Source organism: Schistocerca nitens, chromosome 5, assembly GCF_023898315.1.
Source record: "Schistocerca nitens isolate TAMUIC-IGC-003100 chromosome 5, iqSchNite1.1, whole genome shotgun sequence".
In the NCBI taxonomy this organism is placed as follows: Eukaryota; Metazoa; Arthropoda; class Insecta; order Orthoptera; family Acrididae; genus Schistocerca; species Schistocerca nitens.
This window is the reverse complement of record NC_064618.1, coordinates 469,083,049-469,095,867: the sequence shown is the minus strand read 5'-3', so window position 1 is coordinate 469,095,867 and position 12,819 is coordinate 469,083,049. Positions and strand designations below refer to the sequence as shown.

Genomic DNA, 12,819 nt, shown 5'->3' with positions numbered 1-12,819 from the left:
AAAATTAAAGAGACCTTTGGAGAAAAGAGAACCACTTGTATGAATATCAAGAGCTTAGATGGAAAGCAAGTTCTAAGCAAAGATGGGAGAGCAGAAAGGTGGAAGGAGTATATAGAGGGTCTATACAAGGGCGATGTACTTGAGAACAATATTATGGAAATGGAAGAAGATGTAGATGAAGTTGAAATGGGAGATACGATACTGCGTGAAGAGTTTCACAGAGCACTGGAAGACCTGAGCTGAAACAAGGCCCCAGGAGTAGACAACATTCCATTAGAATTACTGACGGCCTTGGGAGAGCTAATCCTGAAAAAACTCTACCATCTGGTGAGCAAGATGTACGAGACAGGTGAAATACCCTCAGACTTCAAGAAGAATATAATAATTCCAATCCCAAAGAAAGCAGGTGTTGACAGATGTGAAAATTACCGAACTATCAGTTTAATAAGTCACAGCTGCAAAATACTAATGCGAATTATTTACAGACGAATGGAAAAACTGGTAGAAGCCGACCTTGGGGAAGATCAGTTTGGATTCCGTAGAAATGTTGGAACACGTGAGGCAATACTGACCTTATGACTTATCTTAGAAGAAAGATTAAGGAAAGGCAAACCTACGTTTCTAGCATTTGTAGACTTAGAGAAAGCTTTTGACAATGTTGACTGGAACACTCTCTTTCAAATTCTAAAGGTGGCAGGAGTAAAATACAGGGAGCGAAAGGCTATTTACAATTTGTACAGAAACCAGACTGCAGTTATAAGAGTTGAGGGGCATGAAATGGAAGCAGTGGTTGGGAAGGGAGTGAGACAGGGATGTAGTCTCTCCCCGATGTTATTCAATCTGTATATTGAGCAAGCAATAAAGGAAACAAAAGAAAAATTTGGAGTAGGTATTAAAATCCAGGGAGAAGAAATAAAAACTTTGAGGTTCGCCGATGACATTGTAATTCTGTCAGAGACACCAAAGGACTTGGAAGAGCAGTTGAATGGAATGGACAGTGTCTTGAAAGGAGGATATAAGATGAACATCAACAAAAGCAAAATGAGGATAATGGAATGTAGTTGAATTAAGTCGAGTGATGCTGAGGGAATTAGATTAGGAAATGAGACACTTAAAGTAGTAAAGGAGTTTCGCTATTTGGGGAGCAAAATAACTGATGATGGTCGAAGAAGAAGTCGTTTCTGAAAGTATTTGTATGGAGTGTAGCCATGTATGCAAGTGAAACATGGACAATAAATAGTTTGGACAAGAAGAGAATAGAAGCTTTCGAAATGTGGTGCTACAGAAGAATGTTGAAGATTAGGTGGGTAGATCATGTAACTAATGAGGAGGTATTGAATAGGATCGGGGAGAAGAGTAGTTTGTGGCACAACTTGACTAGAAGAAGGGATCGGTTGGTAGGACATGTCCTGAGGCATCAAGGGATCACAAATTTAGCATTGGAGGGCAGCGTGGAGGGTTAAAATCGTAGAGGGAGACCAAGAGATGAATACACTAAGTAGATTCAGAAGGATTTAGGTTGCAGTAGGTACTGGGAGATGAAGAAGCTTGCACAGAATAGAGTAGCATGGAGAGCTGCATCAAACCAGTCTCAGGACTGAAGACCACAACAACAACAACAACATTTTAAAGTATGTCATTTGTTTCTGGCAAAACAATAGCAGCCCAGAAATTAATACTGTTGTTTGTTTACAGCAAGTCTTGAAAGATACAGTTTTTTTCTAAAGATCTAACTCAAAAACAATGTCTCTATCACTTTGTTCACCTTTTGGTAATCAATTACATTCATAAAAGACTGTTTACTATTTGTTTGTAGAATTTCATGTTGACTACACTTCCACCATTGATAAATGTTGTGAAAGTCAACCAAAATCAATTGTTTGGTTTTTCCAAAATGAACCAAAATTAACAAAAGTAGTTGATCCGATAAGCCCCACCATGAAAATGTTCATTTGTTTCTTTTATTACATTGAACACGTTTCAATAATTGCTTCAGAGTATCAAAGAACAGTTAACTGCTGAATGATACAGAACAATATATTTACCACAAGTCACTGATGGAATCATGACAAACAGCTAAGAATGTTACATCTTTCTTCATCATGGTAATGCCAACTGGCACATACTGTCAAACGATCCATTATTTGACACATAACATGACCGAATTAATGTCTCATTGGCCGTATTTAGCTGATTAATTGCCTAATGACTTCTTTTTGATCCATAATGTCAAACAGAAAGTGGATAAACAATGTTTTTTATCACATTAAAAAAATGTTACATCCATCCAAGACCATGTTTTTGAGGTACTATAGTATTTGTTCAAACACATGCAGAAGATTATAAATTTTAAAGGTGAATGTTGTAAGGAACAGTAAGATGGCTGTTAAATTTAAAGGGTACCGAGGTACATATATGTTGATTTTGCACGCAGCATAAGACTACTCCTGAAGCCTCAGTGTTTATCTTGCCAGCCTCCCTGACAGATCCTTCAAGAATGTCAGCCATCATGAAGAATAGTAGTCCACTAAACAGTGAATTGTCTGCAAAATACTTACTGGCCAATCAAATAACTGAAAGGTACTCTTTTACAGTCTGGGATAATTCTTCTCAGACTGTGAGAATACTCTGAAGGCACATGTATTTGTTTTTTTCAGTAGCTTTTGGGCTTGACATGAGAAGTGCACTTATTTCGTAAATGCTAATGTCAGTGTGTAATTCCATCTTCACATACTTACTGTACAATGTCAAGACTAAAGAGGCCATTGGCACCTGCTTAAGGAGAAAAGGAAACCTTTCCTGCACCTTGTTCCAGAAATATTTGACATCATCCTGTAGCAGTATTCGCAGTAGTTTGGCTTGGAACTGAAATCCTTCATGATGCTCTGATAAAGGAAACATAGTCCAGTGCAATATCTTCTGCCATTAATGTGTTGAGGAATTGCAAAATTTCTTACACCCATTATTTTTACATATCAAGAAGGATTCCATTCCTATAAGCAAGCTGAAGATTTTTTATTTCTTGGGCTGCAAAGAAACATTTTCTCATGACTCTTCAGGCTTTTCCAGCTGATTTCATTATAAAGCTCTGGGTCTGTCCCAGATCATGTTTTGTAAATCCCACAATATTTTTTTCAAAGCAACTGCTTGAAATTATCAATATTAAGTCCAGAGCCCCTGCTGGGAAATGAACTGTGGCCTTTCATGCATGCACCAAGTCACCAGTGCTGCTGCCAAGCATCACTGTGACTGGGAGCCAAACAGAAATTGGTAGCTAGGTGGATCCTCATTATTGCATTATTAGATTACTAATAATAGTACTGTCTCCTTTATTCCATGGGTCCCATAGATGAAACTGAGTGTATAATCTTTGTCCTCTTGTATATTGTGTGGTGTCATGTACTGTGGCTATTCTCTGCTATTGTATATTTTCCCACTTGGCTCAGATGTATATGGAGGTAGTGTACATTACACACATCTTATACTGTACAAGTTGTTTGGCCAATATATGTCATTCCACATTCACAAGGAATCTCATTCCTGAGGGTTAGATCATCTTTGTCATCACTCAACAAATTCCTCAATTTCACAGGGGTAGAGTCCTTAAAAAATTTTGTGTGGTTTACAAAACATGATTTGGTGGCAGACCTCAGAGCCATACATAAAATATCTCAGCATGGGCATTAAATGGCTTAAATGTTATTCATGCATCATCAAAAAATGACAAGACATTTAGGCCACAAAAACTATTTGTCCACTTTAAGATTTGCGGCAAGTTATACATCACACATTTGAAAGTGACTGAAACACTGCACAGATTAGATTACATGACACTTATTTCATAGACAACATTAGATGCACTATGAAAGTAGTCTTACTACACTCAACCTCATCAATCTTAACAACCAGTTTGCACATCAACAGAGGAGAAATACTCCCTACTTTCATACCAAGCTGTCATTCGTTCATGGTTCTGGGTAGATCCCTTTTGGAGATTTTGCTCCACAGGCACAGAAATTCCATACATTATCTTTCATTATCGTGTATACCACTAGCCAGAATCATATATGCTCTGTTGGTTCTATGATGCTATAAATAGCATAGAATTCATTGTCTCTCATATTAGCTATTGCTCATCTTGGAATTTTATAGGTTGCTATCATGACAGGTAGCATACCTTGTGGGACTAGCATTCCTGTAAGAAAGGATGTGGCGGTAGTAAAGCTGTGAGGACGAGTTGTGAGTCATGCTTGGGTAACTTACTTGGTAAAGCACTTTTCCATGAAAGACAAAGGTCCTGGGTTTGAATCCTGGTTTGGCATGCAGTATTAATGTGGTAAGAAGTTTCACATCAGTGCACACTCTACTGCAGAGTGAAAAATTCATTCTGTGATCTGTAAATACATTATGGATGAATTCATCTACTCATTAAGTCTTGTGATCTGCTCTACAAAAGACTAGATATTCAAACTGAATGAATCTGCTCATTAAATATTCTTTTTAAATTTTTTTCTCTGAGCTGTTGGCAAAAAGTTCATTCTATGCTGACAAACAGTATCAATTATTCTTAACTTTTGAGGAACTGACATTAAAGCTGTCAAAAATTTTCTCATTTAATGTAGCAACTATTACCAAATAGCTATGGCATAGCTCTTTCAGTTGAGAAAAAAACCATCTCTGCTTGAGTGTAGATTACATGTTGAGTTTCTATATAGTGCCTGTGATCAGAAATGTAAGGTTTTTGATGTAAAATCTGATTAATCATGTGTTTTTACCCAGTAGCCATGGTACTGTTGAAGAGCAATAATGTAGATTTCTAAGTGAGACAACAATTCGCATCTTGCTTTAAATGTTGAGAAACGGAGAATTGTGTACTTCACCAAAATGTTAACTGTGGTCTCCTATTACTATAACATCAACAAGTCACAACTGGACTCTGTCAATTCCTCATCGAATAGACTACTAAGGAAATGAAATCAGTCTACAAAGGAAATTGCATACAAAACACTAACGTGACCCACCCTAGAATATTCCTCAAGTGTTTGGGACTTGTACTAAATAGGACTTAAAGGGAATGTCGAATATATACAGTGAAGGGCAGCACAAATGATCACAGGTTTGTTTGACCCATGGGAGACTCTCACAGAGATGCTGAAGAAACTGAACTGATGGACACTTCATGTTAGATGCAAACAATCCTGAGGAACTGTACTTATAAAGTTCTAAAAACTAGCATTTAATTAAGAGTCTGGCGAATCTAAGAATATTTTACAATCCCATACGTATTGCTCCTGTAGTGATGATAAGATTAAGCTAATTTCAGCGTGCACAGGGGCATTTAAACAATCATTCTTCCTGCACTCCATACCTGTATGGAATGGGAAGAAGTCATAACAACTGATACATCATTAAATGCCCTCTGCTGTGCACTTCACAGTGGTTTACACGGTGTGGACATAAATGTTGATGTAGTTATTGGAGTATTAAGGAAATGTTTACTCACCACTTAATACTGTAACTGCTGTTTTAATTAGTGTTTCAAAACTATTAGTAACTATTACTTCAAAATGAACATAGAAATTTAAAAAAATATTTGTATTACAGTTCAAGTTAATGTTGTCAGAAGATGGAAGTGGAAGAGGAGCAGCTCTAGTTGCTGCTGTTGCCAGTCGGGGAGACTAACAGCAGTCAGAGTTAAATACTTTGTTTTTTGTTTTAAGCAGATTAGCTTAAATCTGTCATTTCTCTTGTAGAAAAATTATTTGCCTTAATGTTTTGTGGCCTGGGTTTTTCACCAGCAGATATTGTAAACAATGAGACCACCACATCTCTTTGTATTAAACAAATGAAATATGATGAATTCAACTGTATCTTTGTGTAAAGATCTGTATCTAGATAAGGATGTAAAGGAAAAATGAAAACTCACTGCATAAACTGCCTGTAAGTACATTCGTTATGGATGTTTCTTTGTGTTGCTGTGTGAGAGTGCTTTAACAGGCTTACCAATTCAGCTAAGTGGCATATCATAAGAAAAATATGCTTATTCTCACAGGTGCAACAGATTATATATGTGGCTGGCATACTTGTTGGAACTTATATCAGGAACTCCTACATAGACACTTTAGGGCCAGTTTAGTACAAAATTAACATTATGTTACAACAGATTAAATTATAAATTAGTCCACAAAAGCAAACAATAATAGTTCATGATTGAAATTGATACAATTCCAACTATGACTACTTTGTTGTGCCTGTGCATTGCATTTATGTTCTAAGCACAATGCGTGAGATCTCTCTCTCTCTCTCTCTCTCTCTCTCTCTCTCTCTCTCTCTCTCTCTCTCTCTTTCTCATACAGAAGTGTGTGCCAGCTCATATAGTGCAGATAACAGGCCCAACATTCTAGTCATGTTGTAATCAAAACATATGGCAGTCACTATCCAAACACAACTTTACATTGGCCTGCTAAGCAATTACATGTGACCAGTGAACAATATCAGTGGCTTTCCTCGCCAGAGATAGACAATGCTTCCACTTGTACCTGCAGTAGGATTACTAAACAAGGCAAATCACATCATTATGATAACTTGCTAATATCCACAGGAACTGCCCCTTGCAACTCCAAGACAAGCTACACATAACAGATCATAACTGAATGTACTGCCATACTGTAGGTAGTGCTTTCCAGAAATCCTTTCAGGGTGTGTGGCATATAATTCACACAGTGAATGGAATAGTCAGTGTAGTCATATAGATGTTAAGTTGGGTTAAAATAATGAAAGCTAAGGCCTAGAAAAATGCACTTCTTATCTTTCACTGAAGATAGATTTGTAAGCAAACACTCAAGAATGCCTGTATCACTATTCCTTATGGAATAATGGTCCTTAGACTGACATTAAATAATTTTACAGGCCATATCATGGACCCAACCATGATGTTTTGTTCCAGCAATTGTTGCAATGTTTTTGTTTTCCAGTATTTTTCAACTAGATATACTGATGAAAAGAGAAAATATAAAAGTGCTTTATATGAAGCACAAAAAGGAGAACACAGATGTCCAAAAAATAAGATCAACAGGAAGTGCGAAATGGCAAAATAAGAATGATTAGATGAGAAATGTAAGGCTGCAGATGAATAGATGTAGGACTACAGGAAAGATAGATGACATCAAAGGAAAGAGAAGTGCCTTTCTGAATATTAAGAGCTCAGATGGTAAGCCAGTACTAAGCAAAGAAGAGAAGGCTGAAAGGTGGTAGGATTATATAGAAAATTTGTACAAAAGGAATCACACTTGAAGGTAGGAACAGTATTATACAAATAAAGGAGAAAATAGATGAAGGTGAGATGGGAAATATGGCACTCTGAGAAAAATTTCACAGAGCACTCAAAGATGTAAGTTGAAACAAGGTGGTATTCTTAAAATTTTTGAAATGCTTGGGAAAGCCACTATTCCAACTGGTGTGTAAGACTTGTGAGACAGCTAAAATAACCTCAGACTTCACAAAGAATGTAACTGTTGTGACATTGCCACGACATTTAACAGTGCTGTCACGACAGTACGTGCAAACGGCGATAGAGGCGCTCCGCAACTCGGCTGAGTGCGGGAGCGCCACCTAGCTACGAACGGCACCGGCCGCATGTCACGGCATGGCAGTCGAATAAGAGATACTGAGTTGTTATCATGTAACCAGCTATTGTTTCTAAGTGAGTGTGTTTGAATATCCACGCAATTATTGGTGATTAAAGGTTATAACACTTTTTGGCGACGAGGTCGGATATTTTCACTGCGTTGTGGATTTGTGTGTTCGTGACGAGGCAGACATGGAACAGCTTATGCAAGCGCTCATTGAACAACAAACACAGCTGATGGCTGCTATTCAGGCGTTGTCGACGTCGCTTACTCATTGTCTGTCTTCCTCTTCTCCACCTCCATTCCCTCCTTACGGCGAGGCCGCTGAAGACTGGGAGGATTATGAGAAGCATTTGCGGCAACACTTCTTGGCTTTCGGCGTTGTCGACGCTCCTATGTGTAAGTCGTTATTTCTATCTTGGATTTCCCCACGGATCTATCAGCTGCTATCTCAGTTAGCCCCTCTGCGGGAACCTGCCTCTCTGTCCTTCCAAGAAATGTGTGACTTATTGTCTAACTATTACCGAAAAAACACCCATGTCGTTGCCGCCCACGTGGTGTTCTACCGGTGTCGTAAACAGCCCCATCAATCTTACCGGGCTTGGGCGGCGGAACTACACGGTCTGAGTAGGAAATGTCAGTTTGTCACGGACACTCATCATGAGTCTTATGCTGATTCAATGGTTAGGGACGCTATTCTACGGCTTGCTCCTGATAAAGAAGTTCGGCAACATGCCCTACAACCGCCAAACCCGTCGTTGTCGGAAGTTCTAAGCATCGCTCAATCCTTTGAAGTGTCTCACGCTGCTAGCACGCAAATAGACGCGTGGTGTGATGTAGGCGCTGTACAGTCAACTTCCGACACGGACAATTTGCCTGTTTCACAGGAGAACGAAGATGTGGCGGCGGTTCACTCGTGTAAACAACGTCGCGTTGGGCCGCAACGCTCGCAGCGAAAACAGCAACCACAGAAGCAGGTTCGTTCCGCACTTCCTTCTTGTCCACATTGTTTCGAACAGCGTGACAGGGCCGCATGTCCAAAACATTGGGCCATGTGTAATTCATGTAGGAAAAAACGGCGGTTCACTCGTGTAAACAACGTCGCGTTAGGCCGCAACGCTCGCAGCGAAAACAGCAACCACAGAAGCAGGTTCGTTCCGCACTTCCTTCTTGTCCACATTGTTTATAACAGCGTGACAGGGCCGCATGTCCAAAACATTGGGCCATGTGTAATTCATGTAGGAAAAAAGGCCACATTGCTTCTCTGTGTCAGTCCCGTGAAGTTCCTGTCGACGAGGACGAGGCATCGGACATGGATGTTAACTGTGTGCTTTCTCAAACAAATAGGTTGTTTGTTACTGTTCGTGTTCTGGATAAATACATTCGCATGCAAGTGGACACTGGCTTTGCAGTAACTCTCATTAATTCTCACACGTATTTGGAGTTGGGCTCCCCTCCCTTGTCTCCAGTTATGCGAAATCTGAGAACATACAATAAACAGAAAATTCCTATCGTTGGCCAGTTTGATGCTTCCACTCCCTACAAGTCTGTTGTTAGGCCCCTCATGTTTTATGATGGTGGATCATGCGGGCACTGAAAACCTGTTCGGTTATGATGCTTTCCAGTTGTTCAGATTCTCCATTGATGATGATGTGCACCTCATATCTGAGGATAGTCCGTATCAACAGCTGAATGGATTGTGTTCTGAATTTTCGTCCATGTTCTCTGCTGGTCTGGGTCGTGCCAAGGATTTGAAGCCCACATTACTCTTAAACCTACAGCTCGCCCTAAGTTTTTCCGGGCACGCCCTATTCCGGTGGCGTTGCGTGCACCTGTCAAGGCTGAGATAGACAGGTTAACAGCTTCAGGGATTCTCCTTCCTGTTACCTCCAGCGAATGGGCATTGCCAATCATGGTGGTTTCTAAACCAAACAGGAGTCTGCGATTGTGTGGTGATTTTAAAGCCACTGTCAACGCTCAGAACCTCATTGACACTTATCCTCTTCCCCGTCCTGAGGAGTTATTTACCAAGCTCGCTGGGGGCCAGTTCTTCTCCAAACTTGACTTATCGGAGGCGTACCATCAGTTGCCATTGGATGCTTCTTCCAAGGAATTTCTCGTCATCAGCACTCCTTGTGGGTTGTATCAGTACCAGCGGTTACCATTTGGCGTTCAGTACCAGCGGTTACCATTTGGCGTCGCTAGTGCGCCGGCCATTTTTCTGCAGTTTTTGGAACAGCTCACGGCTTCCGTTCCCAGCTGCATCAACTATCTGGATGACATTGTTGGCATGGGGCCCTCCACTGAGGAGCACCTTCGCAATTTGCGTTCACTGTTTCGGGTTTTGCATTCGGCTGGGTTGAGGTGCAATCTGGACAAATCACAGTTCTTCCAACCCTCCATTGTGTATCTTGGTTTCCACTTGTCCCGTGAGGGTATACGTCCTCTACGACAGCATGTTGCGGCCATTAACGCTCTACCCCGGCTGCCTACGGTCAAAGAACTTCAGGCGTTTGGAGGCAAGATTGCTTATTATCACAAATTCATTCCATCTGCGGTGGCGGTAGCTCATCCTCTGCATCAGCTTTTACGCAAAAACGTCCCTTTCTGTTGGTCCGACGAGTGTGAACAGGCTTTTATCCGCCTGAAAGCTCATTTGCAGTCGGCGCCTTGTCTTGCCACATTCCGTCCGGGTCAGCACTTGGTTCTGGCGACTGACGCATCACAGTATGGCCTAGGGGCTGTTCTCGCCCATCGGTATGAGGATGGGTCGGAACGACCCATCGCCTATGCTTCCAAGACCCTCAACGATGCGCAACGGTGTTACTCTCAAATCGAAAAGAAGGCACTCGCTATCATTTATGCTCTAAAAAAGTTCAGCGTTTTTTTGTATGGTTCTAAGTTTCACCTCATCACCGACCACAAACCGCTGGTCTCTCTGTTCAGCCCATCGGCGTCGCTTCCAGATAAGGCAGCTCACCGCCTGCAATGTTGGGCCTTATACTTGTCTCGTTTTCACTATGAGATTCACTATCGCCTCACGGCCCAGCACGCCAACGCTGATGCATTGTCGCGATTGCCAATGGGCCCGACCCGGTTTTCGATCGTGATGAACTACTCTGTTTCCACATTGATGAGGAAGAATGTCGTGCGGTCGAGGGTCTTCCACTTACAGGTTCACAGGTCGCGTCGGCTACTGCACGGGACCCGGTCCTGTGTCAGGTGATCGGGTTTGTTCAACGGGGTTGGCCGGACAGGACCCAAGGCCGGGCATCGGATCCCCTTCGCAACTACCATGCCTTGTGCCTTCGTCTGTCTGTTTGTGATGGTGTTGTTCTTCTGGCCACGGATGGCGCATCTCCACAGGTCATGGTGCCAGCCTCTCTTCACAAAGATGTTCTCAAACTGTTGCATGAAGGCCATTGGGGTATTTCTCGGACTAAGTCCCTGGCCCGCAGGCACGTTTATTGACCCAGTATTGATTCGGACATCGCCCACATGGTCACTGCGTGTGGTCAGTGTGCTCAACAACTGGCTGCACCTCGTACAATGCCCTCTCCGTGGCATGATCCGGCGCAGCCATGGGAACGGGTGCACGCTGACTTTGCCGGCCCCTTCCTCGGTACTTATTGGCTACTGTCGATTGACGCCTTCTCGAAGTTTCCGTTTGTTGTTCGATGTCCGTCGCCCACCACTGCGGCGATGACGCTGGCTTTGTCCAAAATCTTTGCGCTAGAAGGTCTTCCATCCACGATCGTCAAGGACAATGGCCCTCAGTTCTCTTCGCAGCCCTTCCGTGATTTTTGTACTGGATAAGGGATTCATCATGTTACAGCACCGCCCTTCCATCCGCAATCGAATGGGGAGGTCGAGCGCCTTGTCCGCACTTTCAAAAGCCAGATGAAAAAATTTCTTAGTGATTTTTCCACAGATGACGCTCTGCTGCAATTTCTGAGTTCTTATTGCTTCACGCCTCTGGGTGATCGCAGCCCTGCTGAACTCATGCATGGCCGCCAACCGCGCACTCTACTGCACCTGCTTCACCCTGTCAGGCCTTGTGCTGTGTCCCCTAGTGCGGGAAAATACTCGGTGGGCGCCGACGTGTGGGCATGAGGGTATGGATCTCGCCCTAAATGGATTCCAGGGGTGGTCAAGGCTCTTCGCGGCCGCCGGCTTTGTGAAATACGTACGGACGACGGCATGGTTGTTCGCCGTTACGACCAGATGCGCCCACGAGTGGTGGCCACGCCGGTGCCACCGCCCCTTCATTCGCCTCCAACAGCCCGAGAAGCCAGTCCTGTCGCTGCTGCTGATCTACCGCATGTGTTGATGCAGCCGACGTCGCTACCGCTTCCGAGTATGCTGGAACTGGCCCCAGTCATGATGCCGCCTTCTCCGGGACCCATCTCGCTGGAGCACACCCCCAGGTCCACGACACCCATGGATGCTGCTCCGGAGTTTTCACCCATCATCTCGTCCAGGAGGCATGTTCCACGCACGAGCTTCCATCCTGGACATTTTCGACCATACTCTCGTGTCTCTCCACGGGATCTTCTTGGGGCCTCACAAGAGGCCATGGATGGCTCAGCACTGTCCATGTTTCCAAGGAAGTGAGTGTTTTTTTTTTCAAGGGGGGAAAAGTGTTGTGACAGTGCCACGACATTTAACAGTGCCACCACAACAGTACGCGCAAACGGCGATAGAGGCACTCTGCAACTCGGCTGAGTGCGAGAGCACCACCTAGCTACGAACGGCGCCGGCCGCATGTCACGGCACGGCAGTCGAATAAGAGATACTGAGTTGTTATCATGTAACCAGCTATTATTTCTAAGTGAGTGTGTTTGAATATCCACGCAATTATTGGTGATTAAAGGTTATAACAGTAACTGTTTCCATTCCATAGATGGCAGGTGCAGACAGGTATGAATATTATTGAAATATCAGTTTAATAAGTCATGATTGCAAAATAATGATCCAAATTATTTACAGAAGAATGGAAAAATTAGTAGAAGCTAACCTCAGGAAAGAACAGTTAGGGTTCAGGAGAAAAGTAGGAATCTGCAAGACAATACTGACTCTACAACTTAGCTTAGCATATAGGCTGAAGGAAGACAGACTTAACATTTATAGCTTTTGTACATGGTGGCGCAGTTAAAAGTAACCCACATCCCCTTTGAATGCAAATGCAATA

The 12,819-nt window shown here is 42.6% G+C and overlaps 1 protein-coding gene across 1 annotated transcript in view; it reads left to right on the top strand.

Moving 5' to 3' along the window:
- Positions 1 to 5,812, top strand: part of LOC126260534 (hexokinase type 2-like) — a 136,015-nt gene extending 130,203 nt beyond the window's left edge. Inside the window, exon 8 of the mRNA XM_049957867.1 lies at positions 5,605 to 5,812. Coding sequence (XP_049813824.1) covers positions 5,605 to 5,682 — 78 coding nt within the window. The 3' untranslated portion in view covers positions 5,683 to 5,812. The remainder of the gene's footprint in view (positions 1 to 5,604) is intronic.
- Positions 5,813 to 12,819: the final 7,007 nt, after the last annotated feature.